The 19,918-nt window shown below is 41.2% G+C and overlaps 2 protein-coding genes across 2 annotated transcripts; one reads left to right on the forward strand and one right to left on the reverse strand.

Annotated features, from left to right (window-relative positions):
- The first annotated feature begins 104 nt into the window (after positions 1–104).
- angel1 (angel homolog 1) lies at positions 105–7,297 on the forward strand. The gene is made up of 10 exons (XM_079527847.1): positions 105–256; positions 804–2,042; positions 2,475–2,689; positions 2,832–2,901; positions 3,018–3,466; positions 4,137–4,278; positions 5,005–5,115; positions 5,225–5,267; positions 5,498–5,664; positions 6,844–7,297. Exons 1-10 carry the CDS (start codon positions 184–186, stop codon positions 7,002–7,004), a joined length of 2,670 nt encoding a protein of 889 aa, XP_079383973.1. The 5' UTR covers positions 105–183; the 3' UTR covers positions 7,005–7,297.
- Positions 7,298–10,523: 3,226 nt separating this feature from the next.
- vash1 (vasohibin 1) lies at positions 10,524–19,402 on the reverse strand. The gene is made up of 8 exons (XM_079527782.1): positions 19,205–19,402; positions 18,437–18,739; positions 17,252–17,340; positions 15,727–15,783; positions 14,780–14,854; positions 13,836–14,217; positions 12,735–12,844; positions 10,524–12,515 (listed from the first exon to the last, which is right to left on the reverse strand). Exons 1-8 carry the CDS (start codon positions 19,223–19,225, stop codon positions 12,443–12,445), a joined length of 1,110 nt encoding a protein of 369 aa, XP_079383908.1. The 5' UTR covers positions 19,226–19,402; the 3' UTR covers positions 10,524–12,442.
- Positions 19,403–19,918: the final 516 nt, after the last annotated feature.

The following is a 19,918-nucleotide window of genomic DNA, read 5'->3' on the forward strand; positions in this document are numbered from 1 at the left end:
TAAAGGAATACTTATAAAAATGTAAATGTAGAAAATTTGATTTTTACTCGAGACCCATAAAAAGTTGTCCGCGACAAATTAATGGGTGCCGACCCACTGTTTGGGGAACAGTGCGTCCAGATCAGACCTCGCGCAGTCACTCTTTTAAAACGCGCATGCGATCTTGAGAGCAAACAAACAACCATGATTGGCAGCCTGTTGTTTTACGGGCTCTACCCGCTGACACGGTACTTCAGCAAGAGAGCCTCGGCAGCAGGTAGATAACAACTCCGCCAGTCCAAAAAAGTTGACTTTGTTGTTGTGCAGCGTTTGGTTCGTTGAAAGAACTCCTCTGAACAGCTGTGTGTGGTGGTGGTGGTGGAGAGCGAGGCTAATGTTAGCCGCTGACAGAGCGCTCCGCAGAACATGACTTATGCTGTGATTTGTTGCTGATAGTTTCACCGTCTGGACAAAACATTCTCCTCTTGTGGACTAGTCTGCACATTCATTCATTTCATTGACCGAATTATAGCATTTTATAGCAGCCCTTTGGCCTGTGCAATGTGCATGCATTGCATCATTTGTAGCCCAAGCCCTCAGCTGCTGCTGATGACGTCAGACAGACAAAACCATGTGCTAATGTTTTGGTGTGTAATATAGTCCAGAAATGATAGTAGTGTAGTGTCGAAGTCTTTTTTTTATGCCAAAACGTAAACTATTTATCTCACTGCCTCAAAAATACCTGCCTCATAAATTACTTTTAGCCTTAAAAATAAATGCACATCTATCTTCTCACTCCAATTACTTGTATTTCTCCTACACAGAGGCCTCAAAGAAGAAGAATCTCCCTCCTGCACTTGTCAATGGCAAGGAGCTGGATCTTGTTTATGTCTCAACCAGGGAGTTCACCAAGTGTCAGACAGCATTGCGGGATCAGCGGCTTCAACCTAATGGTGGGACATGTGGACAAACGGGGGAATGGTTGAAACAGAAAGTCCCTGATAAAGACGCGACAAGGCCTGAGATGGACGAAGAACAACTGAAGGTAGTTGCTGTGTGTGAGACAAATAAATACGAGCTAGTGTTGAGGAATGCCAAAGTAGAGAGCACAGGGGAAGGGTTCAACCGACAGGTCCCACAACAAGACATCATACGGCCTGACGTGTATGATGAACAACTAAATGTTGATGTGTGGAAGCAAACCGTTTCAGAAGAAAATATAAGGCCTGAAGTAGAGGGAGAACAGCTGAAAGTTGAAGTGTTGCAACGACGAGTCGCAGAAGAAGATACAAGGCCTGAGGCAGAAGGAGAACAGCTGAAATTGGCTGTGATGAAGCAGCAAGTCCCGGAGGATGATATTCCAAAGCCTGAGGAAGATGGAGAACAAGTGAACGTGCCTGTGTTGAAAGAGCAAGTTCTAGAAGAAGATGAGAGGTCTGAGACGGATGGAGAACTGCTGACGGTTGCTGCGGGTGACAAAACACAAAATGAGCTGGTGTTGAACAATGCTGGGGTACAAAGCAGAGTGGTACCAGAAGAGGAGGAGGAGAAGATGAGTAGTGAAAACCTAAAAGACGAGGTGGAGGCTGCCCAGCAGGAGCACCATGCGGACTGTGTCCACCGTGAGGAGAGGAATATGAAGGAACAGGTGGAGGAAGAAACTGTTGCACTTGGTGAGATGATCAGCCCATTGACACAACTACAGAATCGGTCATCTGAAAACATTAGAGTGGAAGAAATCTGCCCAATGCTGGAGAAAATCCCCATACCCAGCCTGGAAGAGTCACTGTCTGGTGGAAAAGCAGCGACTGCTGGAAAAGAATGCTGGGATGAATACATCACTGGCACTGGTGAAATAAATTATGACACAATTTGTCCTCCGCTGGACCTAGTCTCTCTTCTCTCTGAACTCCAAACGCAACCAAGGAAGACACGGCATCATGTTCCACAACCTGGATGGCACAACCCTGGCTTTGCAGAAGCAGGGCATTACGTATCAGTGGAGTTCCCTTCGATGAGCTACTACCCCACATTACAGCAGACAACTAGTACTCCCTATGAAGGTGAGACTAGTTAAGCCTTATTTTTCACCTAGCCCTTTTAACAATTTCCAATTTTCAGTTATGGAAGTAACAAAAAAAAGTTTGAACTCAAAATGTACCCCATCTAAAAGACCACCCCAGACCCATTACATTGAAAACCTATTTACATCACTGCTACTGTACGTTACCTGCCTCAAATAGGTTGTAACAAGTAACTCACTCACTCCTTTTTATCATAAACTCACCTCTCTGGTAAAACACAAGAGAAGGGTAAATAAATCTGCATTTGGCATATGTTTCATCAATAAATTAATTGTCATTTGATGTTTCACTCTGCTGGTGGGATAGACAAATGGAGTGAAAGAAGCACAATAAAGTACAGTAAAAGAAGCATGTTCTCTTGAGAAAAAAATGCCTAATATCTGTGATAATTTAGCAAAGCCTCCTTTTCAGTGGTCTGGAGGGCGTGGGAGGAGGTAACGGAGTCTGTACACAAGCTCTCAGCCTCCCAGGATGTGTTGGACTTCACTGTCATGTCTTACAATATCCTGGCCCAGGACCTGCTGGAAGCCAACCAGAAGCTGTACTCCCACTGCCCCCTGGAGGTGCTGCAGTGGAGCTACCGTTACCACCACCTCACAGAGGACATCCAGAAATGGGCACCAGATGTGAGTAAAAAAAAAGGTTATTTATATATTTCATACCAGTATATCATTTTTCATAGTGGGCATTTTAACTATCTATGGTGAGTACAGCTGTTTTTGTTCATGCTGACAGGTTTAATGAGCTGTGCATATCTCCCATGTGTAGATTCTGTGCCTTCAAGAGGTGCAGGAGGACCACTATAAGGAGCAGTTGCATCCCTTCCTCTCACAGATGGGTAAGCTGGCTCAAGTAGTAGTCAGTATGAATACCGGTATTGTTTAATGCAGTTTAATATCTTACTTAAGGAACTATTTATTTATTTAAGTTTGAATTCTGGCTTTTTGATGCTAGGCTATAGCTGTATGTACAAACGGAGAACAGGAACCAAGACAGACGGCTGTGCAACTTGTTACCGTGGCAATATGTTCTCCGAGCTGTCAGTGAAGCTGCTGGAATTCTACAGGCCTGAGACAGGACTTCTGAACCAGGACAACGTGGGCATTGTTCTGCTGCTGCAGCCAGTGGCCAGCAGCACTCGTGGGTCGGAGGTCAAGGCAAAGGGCCCGCTGCTTTGTGTGGCAAACACCCACTTGCTGTTCAACCCCAGGAGAGGCGATGTAAAGCTGACCCAGTTGGCCATAGTATTGGCAGAGATCAGTCGTGTGGTCAAGTTCTGCAAGGACAGAGGGGACCACTGCAACGTCATCTTGTGCGGCGATTTTAACTCTGTTCCACATACGCCTCTGTACCAGCTGATCACCAACGGCCAGCTCTTCTACCACGGGTTACCCTCCTGGATGGTGAGACAAACTGTCCATTATCAATGCTTGGCACTCCGTAATGAAAACTTGTAGTTACTCGATGTTGACTCGTTGAAGTACTTGAAAGGGATGCACGATAATCTATCATTCAGCTTTCAAAAGGGTCTATCTGTTCAAATAAAGGTTGTGCTCATCTTCAGTGGTGAAAGCACTTGGAAACAGAGTGTAGTGTCACTGTTGCAGACATAATTACCGTTAACTGTATAAGGTAAACGCAACTGGTAACTTGTATCCGTATTGATCAATAAATAAGTTAATGTCAATTATGAATCCCTACTCCAGATTCCGATATAATGTATTATAATGACATGCCCAAAATAGGGAAACCAAGTTGAAAATGGTCAAGAAAATAACCTCTGTAGCAAACAAAGGCTTATGATATTCTAAGTTGTAAGTTCAACAAGATAATGTTCAGAAATGTTTTTTAGAAACTTTTCAATCACACACTCTTAGGCTTATATTAACCATAACACTTATACATGAATTGAAACCCCTTTTTTCCATCATGAACCATTATACTGAGTAGGTTAACTGACTGACACTTACAGAAGCGTCTTCTACCAAACATGGATTACAACTACAAACTGAGTTGTTTCAAGAAGCCACCATGTTTGCAGTAATTTTCTGTCTATCCTTTTGTTTATGTCAGATATCGGGCCAAGAGGACCTGTCCTACAGAGCCCAAACACACAGAGTGTTCGCACCCCTGTTGCCCAGCTCGCTGGGAATCACAGACAACTGTCAGTACACAACAGACAAAGACAAGTTTAAAAGGGGAACTCAGGAATCGGGTCAGTGCTGTGCTGTGTATTTACAGTGTGATTTTTCTTTCTTTCTGAAATCATTTTGGGTCTCTTTGGTGCCGCTCAGACTCTTCTTTAATGCTTAATTTAGTGAAATCCTCTGAAAAAGATAACCCAAAGTAACATACTGATACGTGTGTACTAAGTGACGCTTGTCTATTGTCTACTCAAAGTCAAAGAGTGATGTGTACCTACTCAAACTGAAAGAGTGATGCGTACCTACTCAAACTGAAAGAGTGATGCGTACCTACTCAAACTGAAAGAGTGATGCGTACCTACTCAAACTGAAAGAGTGATGCGTACCTACTCAAACTGAAAGAGTGATGCATGCCTACTCAAACTGAAAGAGTGATTCATGCCTACTCGAACTGAAAGAGTGATGCATGCCTACTCAAACTGAAAGAGTGATTCATGCCTACTCGAACTGAAAGAGTGATGCATGCCTACTCAAACTGAAAGAGTGATTCATGCCTACTCGAACTGAAAGAGTGATTCATGCCTACTCGAACTGAAAGAGTGATGCATGCCTACTCAAAGCAAAAGAGTTGTGTGTGCCATCAGTGAACTTGGGGTCTTGGTATGTGTGTCTCCTCTGGGCAGAAGGCTGGCTACTCATTTTGGCTGGCACTGTGTCACATTGCAGAAAGAAGGTCTGTGATGTCATAATAACTGCTAGCCCATTTTCTCATTTTTATATTTATCCTCCCTATGTAGGGAAACTCCGGTACGACCATGACTTCCTCCTGCAGCTGCGCTTCTGTGCAGCTGCTTGTGTTCGACCCCTGGATCTGGATCTGATCGACTGTGTGACGGACAACGCACTCGGTACAGTACAGTAACGGCTCATGTTCTGGTCATTCACATTAAACAGCCTCCTCTATTATTGCTGGTTCTAGAATCATGATTTTCCTCTTTCCATCCTTGCTTTTGACAGATGCTTCCAGGGAAAATCAACAACAATGTGTTTGCATTGAGAGGTCAGTTCAAATATTGCCTTTTTATGTTTCCTTACCTGTTAAAGGGTCACAATCACATATTGCCTGTTATCTTGTTGTCTGACAATACTGTATAGTTGTTTCTCAACGTTGCGTTCAGGGAGCACCAGGGGTCCAAATGGACGATATATATATATATATATATATATATATCTCGCTCTATAAAATGGGGAATTGCGATGCGTTATATTTATTACTTTTCTTTGTCACAGATTGGGACACAGTATCTATCATGGGCTGAACCTCCACTCAGCCTACAAACACATTCTCCCTGGTTCTGGTCGGCCTGAGATCACCACCCTGCACTCTGACGTGGGAGATACAGTCGACTATATCTTCTACAGTCCTAAATGCACTGACACTGCTGGTGGTCACACAGGTATGCAAGTCACGTCACACGTATAAAACATTATGGGTTTTTAGTCATCTAAATTGTATTATCCAGGGTTGGAAAATTCAGGTGGTCAGGCTACTTGCCACACTAGTATTTCACTGCTTGTACCTGTATGAGTAGTGGAAAATACACCTTGATTCTTGAACAACAAACACAGTAGTGCACAAAGCCTTAAGCCTGATTTATTCTTTGTTGTACTGCATGCTGAAAATGGCCGATCTACAAGCTCTCAACCTGCGACGTGTTATGAGTTTCTATGCTTTGCTATTTCCGGTGCGGGACGCCATCGTACGACGGACCATAAATTAAGCATTTCTCAGAATGAGGTCTTTGCACAGCTATGCAGCCGACATCTGTTCACACCCTTATGACCCCATTCGCTATCCTGATATAAGCCTACAGTATATTGCTCTTGGTTGGACATATTACCAAACAAATCAGGCCAAAGGACAGGAATCATTCTTTGTATTATAGGCCTCAATTAAACTGCGTTGTCTCAAGACACTTTTACATACGTATAGAGCAGAGACCCGCTATATTCCCATCTGAGCGAGCATTTGGCCACAGTGCCAAGGAAAATCTCCCCTTTTAATAAGAAGAAGCCTTGAGCAGAACCAGGCTCTAGGTTGGGAGGCCATCTGCCTTGATCATGTCAGAGGATGGAAGAGGGAGGTAGAGACAAAGGCTGTTGCGAGACATAACACAACTGGGAAAGAGTTACTGTTACTTACTTTATCTCACCCGTAATGATTTTTACCCCTCAAATGCATTGTGTAATTTACCTAACAAACAACAGTCCAAACAGTAAATGTGCTCTAAATAAGAAGAAAAACAGGTTGCGAATCAACAATGGGTTTTCTCAGTGGAGTGCTAGACCCAAAATCCAGTATACAGTACATATCAAAGTAGGAATTTTAAATAAATCCCAAAAAGGTAGCACATCCAACATTTCAAATCAATGGAGGACAAAGTACTTCTGTCCACTTTTCTATTGGCATACCAATAAACAAAATGTAAATGTGCTCTCTAAATAAAATTGTGGCTATTTGAAATATTCAGAAGTAGATAATGAGGTACAGTCAGGTTTGGTCTGATTTCCCCTTTCAAATGTGAAGAGCCTGATTAAATTTGATATCACTGTTTGTATGTTTTTGTTTTCCTCAGGTGACAGCCACCTGACCGGTGCAGGTCTGGATATGATTGGTTATCTCCCCCTCCTATCAGAGGATGTTCTCTGGTCAATGAAAGGTCTACCCAATGAAGTATTCCCTTCTGACCATCTTAGTCTTCTGGCTAAATTCCAGATGGAGTTACTCCCTGCTTAACGGAAAAGACTGTGTGTGGACTGGGAGGTCTCAATACACTGAAGTCAGAAGATATGCATAATTATGTTTGTTTGATGCTGGCCTTGCCCTGGACACTGTTTAGGTATAGTTATATTTGCTAGTTTCTTTGGACTCATAAGAAGTACAGTTTTTAAATGGTTTAGTTTACTATTTTAGTTAAAAAGTGCCCAGAAAAAAAGTGCATGGTAAAATTTTGGTTGAAGATTTTTAGATTAATTCTCCGTCCTGCTCCTTGAAAAATGGAGAATAAATATTTTTCAGTTAAAGTGTGATTGCTTTGTTTTCCCACAATTTCTCCTTCAAAGATAAAGCATGCATGTCAGGTTCTTCTTGTTCCACGGAACAGTGCACTAAATGACCTGGTGACCTGAACATTGACCCATGTCAATGTCAGTTACTGGAAAGTCGGAGGTCAAGAAATTCCACAGAAAAGGGAGTCAGAATCTCAGGTTGAGTCATCATATTGTCTCCGCCAGGATGACAGGCATGGCAAAGACTACTACTTGATTGCAGCGAAACTGTTCGGGTTGGTCTTAATGGGTTAATGGGCAATATAGTAGTTTTTAGGCTAATTTTAACAGACATGGGTGAATTACCTCAGGGTAATCCTAATCAAAAACTAAAATCCTACCCTGGGTTGGCAAAAGTAGTTCTGTATGGAGTTTGCTTGTTCTCCCCTAGGGTAGGTACCTTCAAAACATGCAGTACTCCAGGTCTGAGGGGAAAGGCAGCTCTATCTGGTGTGGTTGGAGGCTTATGTGGTAAAAGCTTAGGTTGTGTGTATATATATACAACTCAACCCACTATTGCTATCTATAAGCAGATGTATGCGTAGGTATCGAAGCCTATAAATAGCGTGCATCTCTTGGAGGGGGGGCAAATGCACTGTCCTCCATTGCACTCGTCATCTATGCCACACATGACCTAGAAAGAGATAGAAATATTGCTGTCATTCACTTGTTAATCCTGACACCTACCACCAACAAATCACACATTTTGTGTTTAGAACCTTTGTCCTACTAATTTGAAATGTCTTACCCTGCCAGACCCCTTTTGGCTCTGCCTGTCCCTGGTCCTTTTGGCCCTTCGTCAGTCAAAGAAAAGAGTGATGAGTACATGATCAACAAGTTACAATTAACAGTTTCTAGCGGGAAACATGAAGCCTTGGAGACCTCAGTTATTATCATCATCTCTTACATTGCAGACAGTGAGCAGAGCCACACAGAAGCAAGAGGGTGAAACCTCTGATCTTCTCCATGCTGATGTAGAAAAGCTGCAGGATGAATCCTCCAAGTCTAACTGTAGCGTAAAGTTCTGCCCAGTGTTGTAAATGATCTTAAGTTTATTCAGCCAGGCAAATCAGAGATGTTAACTCCGGAGGATCCTAGGCTATTAGCTACCGGTCCTCAGGCTCATCATACATTTATAGCATCCAACTTGCAACATCATGTAATCGTCAGCCTTGATTACAAATACTGTACATATTTTGAGAACATCATCCTCCTTACACACTTTCCTAATGATCACTTGTTGCAATAGTACCATGGTTACATAATCATCATGAACATCAGTTTATCATAAAGCTGATAGTCCAACTGAGGTTACAGAAGCAGTGCACACCAGTCGTCGTCATAGCCTTTATTTATACTGGGAGTACAATTGAGGGGCACGGCCTCATGTACATGAAGGCGTGTGTGTGTGCGCGCGTGTCCGTGCGTGCGTTATGTGATGAGATCTCAGCTCAGGAGATGGTATAAACCATTAAGAAGACCAGCGGCTGATTCTACAAATGCCTTCTACTGTATATCAGTAGTTCTCAAATGTCCATGCATAGGACCCCCCAAAATAGTATGGATTTGGCTGCGGACCCCCCCATGTGAAAATGTTTTGTACCACGGACCCCCAGAAGAGAAGATTTGTGTAAAAGAAATCCATCAAATGTACATTTATTTAAAAAATGTCAAACATATTTTCAAGATTTTTAATGCACTGTGAGCTTGTATATCTGCTATTTTTTAGAACCACTATGGTATCAGATAATTTATTTTAATACTACTATCAGACTTCCCGATTACGATTGGCTGTGTGAGCCTCCTTACTGGCACTACCCCTCCCACCTCACTGCACTGCAGGTTGACAGGAAGGTGTGTGTGTGTGTGTGTGCGTGTGTGTGTGTGTGTATATATGTGCGTGTACGGTACAGTAGCCATGAATTAATAATTCATTTCAGTTCATGCATGATGGGGCTCAGGCAAGGATCACTGTGAGAACAATACAGAGTACAGTATAATGCGGGCAAAACAGATTCATCCTCAGTGAGGATTTAATTTCACTGGGAGTGAACCTAGACGTGGTATTTTTGTTGTGGGTAGTTAAGCATGCATTAACATTTCCTCTTCATTTCATAGCTGATGATATAATTAAAATATAAACACAGATGTTAGAATCAAGCTATATAATTGTGTATAGCTTTATCCCCTCAGTGGTGCCAAAGTCATGCACGTACTGTATAAAATTCAGGTCAGTAGGTTTTCAAAATAGGTCAGTAGACTGTCTCTTTAGCCTATACTAGTGTTTCTAGTATTACACAGCCAATACAATACAAAGCAATGAAACCTGCTCTCTCCTCTAACAAAAATGTTCATGAACCCTAGCATCCCTATTCTGGGGTGAACGTTCAGTGAGAATCGCTGATCTACAAGCTCATAACGCTTTGTATAGCAATGCGTTGTCAGCTTGTAGAACAACTCATTTGAGGGAAAAAAGGACCACAAGTGAGTGGGGTCATTTAAGTGTTAAGTAACCTTTTTCAGATTCACTGCACATATTCGGGCTAGGTTTCTCAAACGACCAAAGGTAGCATATATATATATTTTTTTTTTGTTGAAAGTGACATCAGCCTGGTAAATATATTCATTTTGATGCAGTTAATCCTGCCAATCCTCCTATTTTATTAAGTACCACTGCAGCAAGTCCTGACATACCAACAAAACCGAGTGATATGTGCAAGAAGACGAGGCTCACCTTTGGTGTAACACAGATTTGATAGTATTTTCTAATTTATACTCCATTCAGTGATATTGTTAGATGACGTTTCTTACACAATTGATTTTAAGACCATACATTGCAATCTGCCTCTCTGACTTCAATGTTCAATGTTTTACTTTTGATTCGTGGCAGCACACACTGCTGGTGTCCTTTTATAGTGTTGTTGGAGCTAAGGTTACTTTGTATACACATAGCAATGTTTGGAGATGGTCCTGATCCACTACTCTGTTTTCTGTGAGCCAGCAGCTGTCTCAGGTCAGTGCACGTTGGGCTCAGTCTTAATACTTGGGTGGCAAGTAGACTGGCACTGTGCCCTGGCTGTTGCCAGAACATTTAATTACACAACTTCTATTGATTTTTACATCATGCCGTTTTCTAGGATTCTTAGGATAAAAGAGCTCATACTGTAGCAGTCACGTGAAATACAAAATATATGAAGATCATACAATATAATGTAGCAGATACACTTTATTGCCAGATAGTGGTTTTATTGTGATGCTATAAATGCATAATACTGTAGTTTGGTGCAAGACAGCTTCATAACATTGAAAGGAAACCACATCTATTTGACAGTGAAAATGTTGTGATAATATATTCAGAAGAACAGCGCATGGTGAATAATACGTGGTCGACTGGTGATCAACACTGAATACAATATAAAATATCAAAGCATTGAAAAATACAAAATGCTGTAAACAAAATTCTTTGAACTTTGACTTAAAAGGAAGGTTAAGGCTACAGAAAAGTGAATAGTTGTTGCTACAAATAAAAGTACAAAACAAGGTTATATTATATAAAAAACTGACTTTAAAGTAAGCCCTATATGGCTTAGGGACTTTACCAATCAATGCAGTCACTAGCTCCACTGTCAACTATGAAAAGCATCCGGCTTCTTATAAAACTCTTCTCATGCTCATAAAATATACTTGCGTATATTGTACATTGCCCTGTTAAATGCATGCTAACCATGTGTGTATATACACTACTTGGTGAGCATCAGCCTGACTTTCAAAAGGTTGCTCCACACTGCCATGAGGCTGACCAGCGTGCTAGTTTTCTCCACTCCGATGTCGTTTTTCAGTACCCTGGTCCCTGACACACTTATGCCTGTTGCGTTTCTTCTTGCCACGAGTTGGGTCCCACAGGAGAACTTGATGGGCCCTGAGCTGCACCCCAGCTGCATTCTGCGTGCTGCTATCTTGTCACCAACCCTTGGGAGCTCACCACAAAGGACGGTTCTATTCACATATTCTACCCAGGAGATACCAAGCGCAATATACAAGTGTACCAGTCAACAAGGGACTTCTTAAGGGTGGGGATGGGGGTCCATGACTCGCAGCCATAGAGCAGGAGCTCCATGGTGGCATGAAAAAAGGAGACTCTGGTCATGGCGGAGCCCCAGACATTCAGGTCATTGAGAACCCGGCTTTGACCTTCCATATTTCGATGTCCTGCTCAGATCCAGTCCTGCTCCTCCAGTTTCCAGTGTTTTCGGGGGTGCATACTTACAGTAGGTGTATTGTCTGTGACAATCTCTGTCTTCTTGACATTCAGCCTCCACTTGGAGGAGCAGTTCTTGCACCTGTTCCAGAGGAGAGCAGTGCAATGGTAAATCTGAGCTCTGCCTCTCACACCAGTATGGGTCACCGTAGTGTGATGACAAGTACAACAATGGTGAACAGGAAGGCGTATGTGTATGATATAACAAAAAGGTTTCATACATATTTCATGGCTATTTGAGCGAGAAGAGCTTGTACTGTATTTATGTGGGCATTGGATATAAATTGGACATGAAACTTGTACAACTGAAGAACATTTTCGCCTCGTCTTGGAAAGATTGTATAAGGCACAAGGGTTGTGGTTTGTCAACTAGTCACTACAAAAAGCAGTTACTGTCCAGCAGAGGTCAAAATAAAAAAAATGCATTACCTACATTACAAATGTGACAAACTGCACACAAGCCTCCATATAGATGTGTTTTGGGGAAAGTACTGAAGCCCTATTCAAAAGTTCAAAAATAGCTGATTTTCCATGTCGTCTTGTCTTGTATAGCTTTGGAGATTAACCAAATTATATTTATATTAAAATTCTTCAGAATTGTTTAAAAATGTGTATAAATGAGTAGATTCCTAAATATGTGTTTTTCTCCATTTTAGAATTTTGGAATATTGGCAGGACCAATCACTAACCAAACTAGCCAGTAGCCACAAGGAATCTGAATGACCACTTTGACATAAGGTCTTCATGTGCTAGCCTGCGTCATGGGAAGTGGTGAAACTGAATTAGGCCTGAATGTCATGGTGAATCAGAAGCCATACAAAAATTAAAACAGGTTTTAGGTAGCATTCTTAAGTCTCATGAAATCCTCTTCACACTCGAATTTGGTATCCATTCATGTCTGAGGGCGGTTTCTGATCCAAAGCTTTCTTTTCTCCGGATGGCCTATAACAAACATACATAAGCAAGTATGAGACACACTGTTTAATTAATACTAGAATGAAATTGTGAATAATGTCAGGACACATCACACTAGGATATACAATACGGTATATTCCTAAATCCTAGATTTCTTCCCTTGAACATAAACACTTGTCACTAGGTACAGTAGCAACTGTATATTCTGTCAAAAATGAGATGATGTAGATCCCACATGTGTCCTACCGTCTCTCTATGCGACTGATCCTGCGCATGGGGCTTCCTTGCCCCCGAAGGGGGGAACCCATGCTGTTCCTTCTGTCTTTGGTGGGAGAGGGAGGAGCAGGCTTTCCGATCTTCAAAAAAAATAGACATACAGTAGGTTCACATTAACTTCTCAGTGGAAAATCTTTGGCTGAATTCACATTTGTGATATAAATACACACAGGTATTTAATCAGGAACTAAAACAAAACAAAAACAAGACCCTAATCTAGGTTTCAACTATTTAAATGCATCACAAAGGTGAGTTAGTTTAACTATGGATATAGGGGAAACAATGTTAAGCAGATGGTCAAATCCTTCACTGTGTCAGTGGAAAGTGGCAAGGCGTCTCTATAAACTGTCGCCCATTGAAGGATGGAGCCAGCCATGCATAAAGCAGAGCAGAGCCATTGCATTAGTTTTATTGCACACAGTGCTCAGCATCATGGCTGCTTTCATTACTGTGAGAGACGATAGACGATGAGAGATCATCAGAGGAGAAAGATAGTTCTGCAAACGGGGTCATGTTGCCATGCATGATGGCACAGCGGTTCAGAAGAAGTCAAACGTCTTAAGAACTGAATAAAAACAAAAAGATATATAATTATGAGGTTTGTTCAATAGACTAATCGCTCTGAAACAGTTCAGCACAGTATGGATACTGGATAAGCACTCCTAGTGTTGTATATTGTTGTATACTGTATTTTGTTTGCCAATATTATTGTGGGTGTTGCATTGATTTGTCTTTCTATCATGTTGTATCTATTCTACAGTACTTTCTTTCTTGCCCTTTAATCTGTATCTTGACTGCTGTGCTGTCTTTGGCAACTGAATTTCCATTGCGGGATCAATAAAGGTCTTATATTAAAAAGGAACTTTGCATCTGCTGAGGACATATCGTATTTTACAAACACCATCCTCCCTCCCATGATTCATATAAAATGGGGGTCAGATGCATGCTGTTTCAATTTCATGCTGTTAAAAGCTTTTGCAGTTTGTGCTGTTTTCAGCCTGCACAGACTGGGACTTTGATTCTAAGTGAATACTTCTAGTACCTCAGGCCCTAGATGGTAATATACTGTACCTTAAGTCTCATGTCTCGCGTATGTCGCTCCAGGTCTCTCCTGAGTTCCTCCTTGGACAGTTTATCTACATCCAGAATGGAGTGTTTCCACTCTATCTGCTCGACGCTGTGAAGGTCGTGGGATACATACTGTCCAATCTTCACCTTGCGCAGGGTATGCCAGTAGCCCCTGTAGGCACCCTCAAATTCATGCACCAGGTCTGCCAGCGTTCGGAACTCAAGGGGCTTGAACATGAGGTCCTCCCTCCGGCTGATGCCCAGTGCCCCGAAGCGACCCCCACTGTGCACCCCTAGCACAATGTGGTTGAAGTGGTTCCCTGAGAACTGAGTCTTAAAGCTGAGGGGGAAGCGCTCCACACCAGGCATGCTGTTGGTGAGGTAACTGCAACATGTTTGGTCAAGGAAATTACTCTTTCAGCCGTGATGTGTTGAATTTTTGATTTTGTTGCGTGGGTTTCAAACAGGAGCCGAGTGCACTCACCCAGGCGTGATCCTCGTTTAAATCAAAAGTGTTTCAAAAAATTATGTTTGAGCAACAATTATGTGTTTTGGGAGTACTGAGCAAAGAACAAGCACTTGTTATGTTTGCAACACTGTTGACACGAATCGACTTGAATCACTGAATGTGTGGTTGGCCATCATGCCAGTATTGTTGACATACAGATATGGATCTTTTCACATGATGTGATGAGCAACCCACGAGGCTGTGATGTTATCACGGATTACACTGGATGATTTTCTTGAGAGCAGTTTGGAAGTCCAATACAGAGTGGCTACATAAAACACATTTCTCACCCCATTTTTGCCATTTCTGCAGGAATTCTGACAACATTTTGACAAAGATTTCAAGATGATAACAAGCAATGATGATGACAAGTTACAAATTGTAACCTTCTCAGCATATTAAGTGTCATAGACAATATGTAATGCACGTGAAAAGATACATTCCAAGGACCACTGCCTCCAGACACTTGATTGGTAGAGCTTCTCGGGTCATCTCCTTAGCAATGTCCATCAACCTGAACAGAAACATTGTATTAGATTAATTGTATTAGATTGTATTAGACAAATTATCACCCAGCATTTGTCATTGCCCTTGTTATCCAACCTTTGAGAAAGGCTTAGTCGTATGTGAGGAATAATATGCCGGCCACTGGTTGTATAATCTTGTGCAATGACAAATGAATCACTTAAATTAAAACGATCACATTTGCTAATGATTTTAATTCATACAGATGAGCAAAAATAATAATTTTCAGGCATTTTAATGGTGGTTAGTAGTGCACAGCCAGGTGGAGTCCAAGACTAAAACTGATTAACGTTTTAGTTGGTTGAACTGGTGTGCCTATTTTTTGGTGCACCACCATATAATTTAGGTGCACCCATACATACACAAATACAGACACCTGATAAATGTAAGGTGCACTGTTTCGACCAATTGGATTTTTTTGTTGCCATGTGTGCGCCCAAAATGGGCTTTAAAGTTAAATGTTTTCCACAAACCTCTAAAGAGTCCATATTAGATGACCTGCGGTCATTGAAAAATGCACCCTGAGCCTCATGCTGGCAAGACATGTCCTGTTAAGCATAAGCACTAGTTGGTGGTTTGGTTTCAAATGCCCTGAGGGTAACTAGAAATATTGCTCATCCACATACACATATACTGTTGCTTCTCAACATCTGTCATCACTGGACATCACTAGCACAAACCAGACCGGAGGAAATCATCCTGATTGATTTGATGTCCTATGTCTGCCACAACCCTTGGGAATTGTGTTTGACATTTACAAAACTCCTACTGTACTGTTCCAAGGCCATCCGGCCACAAACATCACAAGCTAAGAATAACCAATGACAGTCAGTCAAAGATGTAAAAACAATGGTTTCTTACGCAGTAAGAGGCCGGCTCTTCTTGATTTCAAAAAATTGTGTCCCAGTGTGATTGTACCTGTAGGAAAATGTTAAGTTCATAACATAATAATCACATGACCAAGTTAATAGGCAATAAAAGTGGTTTAGAGTTATTTGGTAGAACACGCAGCAACATTACTTTGGGGAGGAAAGACAATGTTTGTGATATTCATATATTGTGACTTAATTATGAATGAGTTCCTGTGACTTTTCTTTTTATAGCATATACACATGCGAGTGACCCACTTTGTGACGTCCGCCCTATATATACCATGCTTCTCGCCCTCAGGGCGTAAAAGGAAGGGATAGAGTAGTATTTTCTGCTACGCTATTTTGTTCAATTACTGCTATGTGGTAAAATGTCCTTTTGTTTAAGATCAGTTATGTATTATGTATTACCAAGCATGTACAATCATACAGTATAAAAGAAAAGCTGTCTTAGCTAATAGCAAAGTGCTAAATAATTTACTTTCAGATATCTAAGATATCTATATAGGAAAACTATGAATATAATTTGTGTTAGTATTGATTGATTTAAGTGCTTATTTCCATTGTGGTTCTTTCAGTGGAGGAATTACCACGTTTTATGGAGTTAATATAGTATAGTATTGTAACTTTATTTTTCCTATTGGGAATTTTGCAGTGAACCACATTTGAGGTATAAAACTGTTAGAACAATACAAAATGAAATAGGCAAAAAATAACAAAACATCCAATAACATACGGTACATCGTAGAGGCTGTTTCATGGAAATGGCATAGCAGTATTACATACCAGCTGGAATTTCATTGAGTTTGTTTCGTTTATACAGTAACTAGGGGGATGAAGGACTGTTTAGTTCTGTTTTTCTTATAGACTGTAGGTCTGGAGCCTACGGCCAGTGGGAAGTGAAACTAATTCTGCAAATGCTGTGACAAATTCCAGAGAGTGCTTTGTCTACAGCCCTTGTCTTGTAGATATTGTACATATTATTTTACTAGGTCTTAACTCCACAATACTGACTGTGTAATCAAGCTGATTTAGAAATATAACAGAAATACATCCTCTCGCTCTCTGCACTTTGATGGGATAAAATATGAAATATCCTGACAGAAATTGTGATAATTTGTCTCATTTACAGTGGAAGCAGCAGCGTGTAACATGCATATTAACCACTTAAGCTCTATATATTTTGTCATATGAAAATCAGCTTTTTGATTTTTCTTTAACAATTTGTTTTACCCTCCACTTTTCATATACTGTCTAGCAGTGTAACTTATTGTAATGTAATGACTCGTTCTGACTGAAATCATGCCCTGTTTTTTCTTCTTTTTTTGTCTTTGTTTACGCTCTCTTCTTTTTCTTTTTTAATTCCTTTATGTCTGTCTTTATTTGAAAGAATATATAAAAATATATAAAAATATTATACATACATACATACATATATATATTTTTTAAGCTTCACTCCCAGCTTTTTGAAGCTGACCAGTGACCACTACTTGGCTATGCGGACGATGAAAGGATACTGCAAATCCCTGATGTATTTCTGTATGGCTTCCAGGCGCTGTGGGATACTGGTGGTAGGTTGATATGTAGGCACACTCGGCATTGGAATCTGCAGAGCAGAGGACACAAACAACTGCATTAACATTATACAATCCCTATATTCACTACAGCATGAGAATGTCCTCTTGTTCAGTCTACAGGCTCCATTCTCTTCTGTGTAATTAATGACAAGAATCGTAATTCCTCTGTGGAAACTCTCTCCCATGAGTTGCAGTCACTGAATCTATGATACGATTCCTTGTCTGGCGCCGGCAGGCATAGACATTACTGCACTATGACTAATGACACATAGTATGAACGAGCATGTTGGCTGATACATGTGGTCTAAAAAGCTGCAGATTTGCACGTCATTGCATCTTTTGTTTCCGAGACAGAGCAGACAGCAGAGCAAATAAACTTAATAAAAAAATTGAATCAGGTACACTGCCTTTTGCACATATTGTGACATGCAGATGGCTCTTAGTCTGTATGGCAATTGTGTGCCAATGACTTGACTAAATTCAACTATGACCCAAAACACTATGGTGTGACTCAGAACACTGTGGCGTTAATGTCTTCTGCAAGTGTGAAGTGTAGTTTCTGAGACATTTACCAGGTGCTGATTAATCCTGAAGCAGATTTAATACTGTGATTTGATATCTGTCAATCAATAGACTCTTTTCATAGCAGTCATTTTGATAGGTAAAATCAGCTAATAGTGGGTGGAATAGTGTGTCAGCATGGATGGATGTCTGTAGTCAACTTCATGCTGGCAAACAGAAACACAGAGATGACACGTGCACAAGCGTGCACGCACACGCACACACACACACACACACACACACACACACACACACACAAACATCTGAGATGTGACAAATGTCCATACTTAAAGATAGTTCATGTAGTGCTCTTTTGTCACATGCACTGCACAGTTGCACATAAGTCCACAAAATGTGCTTTCACTCCACAAGAGTATTTTATAGGTTATATTCAGGCTATTGACAGTTTTTATTTGTATTAATTGGCCTACATTTATCAGTCAGATGGATGCAACATAATTGGTTCTGTGCACTTGACTTGTCCTTATAGGTGACCAACAATAAACTTAACTTTTAATCTAAAACTTGGGACATTGTTACATACTCAAGGGGGCAATGCCTCACCTTAGGTAGATCAGTGGCACCACGGATCCCTTTGGCCAAAGCCTCACTGTGGGGGTGAATTCTGACCACATGGCGCCACATCCTCTCCCAAGTCTCTTCATCCACCGGTAGGCCTCCTCTGTTCACAAAGAAGGGCACCTCTCCATCCCTCAAGTCGTCCTCGCCCTCATCCTCCTGTTCGTCATCTCTCTCCTCCACCGAGTCTACCGTGGTCCTCAGCATCTCTCTGCCACACCGGATGCCAACAGGAGTCCTGGCACAGAAATGCCTCCTGCAGGTGCTTTGTGTCCTTTCACTGTTAATCTGATTGAAGGTTTACAGCTAAAACGACTCCCACCACGACATATGACCAACTCATCACCTCCAGGAGGTTATCCAAAGGATTATTATTTATACAAATTGGTTGGATTCTTTCATGAACAAGGCTACGATTTTTGTAGTGAATCGACGGGACGTTTCAGCTGAAAACGTTCTTTCAACATGTAATGTTGATTAGGTGATTAGGCACAATCTTGCAGAACGTCGCATGGCACTTAACTATTATATGTTTCATCCTATTCAAGTTGTAACAGATAATCTAAGAAGACACTAAGGCGATTTAAGATAAACGCGTGGAATGGTACACGGATAGCTACAGCCTATTGTTCTAAAACATAACGCGAAAATATCCTCCCGCGTGAACCTGTATCAAAGTATCAAAACACAACAGGAAAAAAAATGTTTATAGTCTAATAACGACTCTAAAAGAGGATTACAAATCACCTGTACCGTTATAATCCCAGAGGTCATTCAGGCTATACATCCAGCAGTCCGATCAAGTTGGATGTAATCACTTTTCTTTTTAAAGACTATTATTCATTTATGCTCCTTTATTTCCAAATCCTATCCTTCTAGGACAGCTAGCCATTGTTCATCTTAACGTAGACCGGTTCCTTCAGTCCGAACTGGATACTGGGTTGAGCCCAGGTCCGGTCCAACCAAAGACACTCCCAGAGCTCAGCTGTAACGTTTGGACTGCGCATGCTCTTTGAGCGGATTTATGCTCCGTCGTACGACGGTGGCGCTTGCCAAAGACAAGATCTTTTGGCAAGCAGCTATGCAGATTCCCAGACAGACCGACCACAGGAAGAAGAAAATCGTGGTGTGTGTGCGCATAGGCCTATATATATTATAGTTCAGTAAATATATCTATATTAGCTCTATATTGTGATTGTAATCATTACTAGTTTGATCAGTAACAGGGATCTTCCCTCTCCAACCCTTTATATAAAAAGAAATGCATTAGGTTGGGATACCATCATACCAATGTTATCCAATCAGGAGAGAACAGAGAACCCATACAAGATATGTTAAGTAAAATGTAAGTGACGACACAAAGAAATGAGCAGACAAATTTGAAACTGTAACACTATACATTTAAGTGATATATACTCTCTCCTAGTTGGGTGAAATTGGCAACCCCCCTGAAATGTATTTTCTGTT

Source organism: Electrona antarctica, assembly GCF_951216825.1.
Source record: "Electrona antarctica genome assembly, chromosome: 18".
Lineage (NCBI taxonomy): Eukaryota > Metazoa > Chordata > Actinopteri > Myctophiformes > Myctophidae > Electrona > Electrona antarctica.

Excerpts from the sequence above, each read along its gene's own strand:
- vash1 (XM_079527782.1), bottom strand. The coding sequence starts at position 19,225 with ATGACCTCTGGGATTATAACG. Across the intron at positions 15,784-17,251 it reads AAATACATCAGGGATTTGCA|GTACAATCACACTGGGACAC; the intron begins GTATCCTTTCAT and ends ATTTTCCTACAG. Across the intron at positions 14,218-14,779 it reads GAGGCAGTGGTCCTTGGAAT|TTACCTCACCAACAGCATGC; the intron begins GTATCTTTTCAC and ends AACATGTTGCAG.
- angel1 (XM_079527847.1), top strand. The coding sequence starts at position 184 with ATGATTGGCAGCCTGTTGTTTTACGGGCTCTACCCGCTGACACGGTAC. Across the intron at positions 257-803 it reads CAAGAGAGCCTCGGCAGCAG|AGGCCTCAAAGAAGAAGAAT; the intron begins GTAGATAACAAC and ends TCTCCTACACAG. Across the intron at positions 3,467-4,136 it reads ACGGGTTACCCTCCTGGATG|ATATCGGGCCAAGAGGACCT; the intron begins GTGAGACAAACT and ends TGTTTATGTCAG.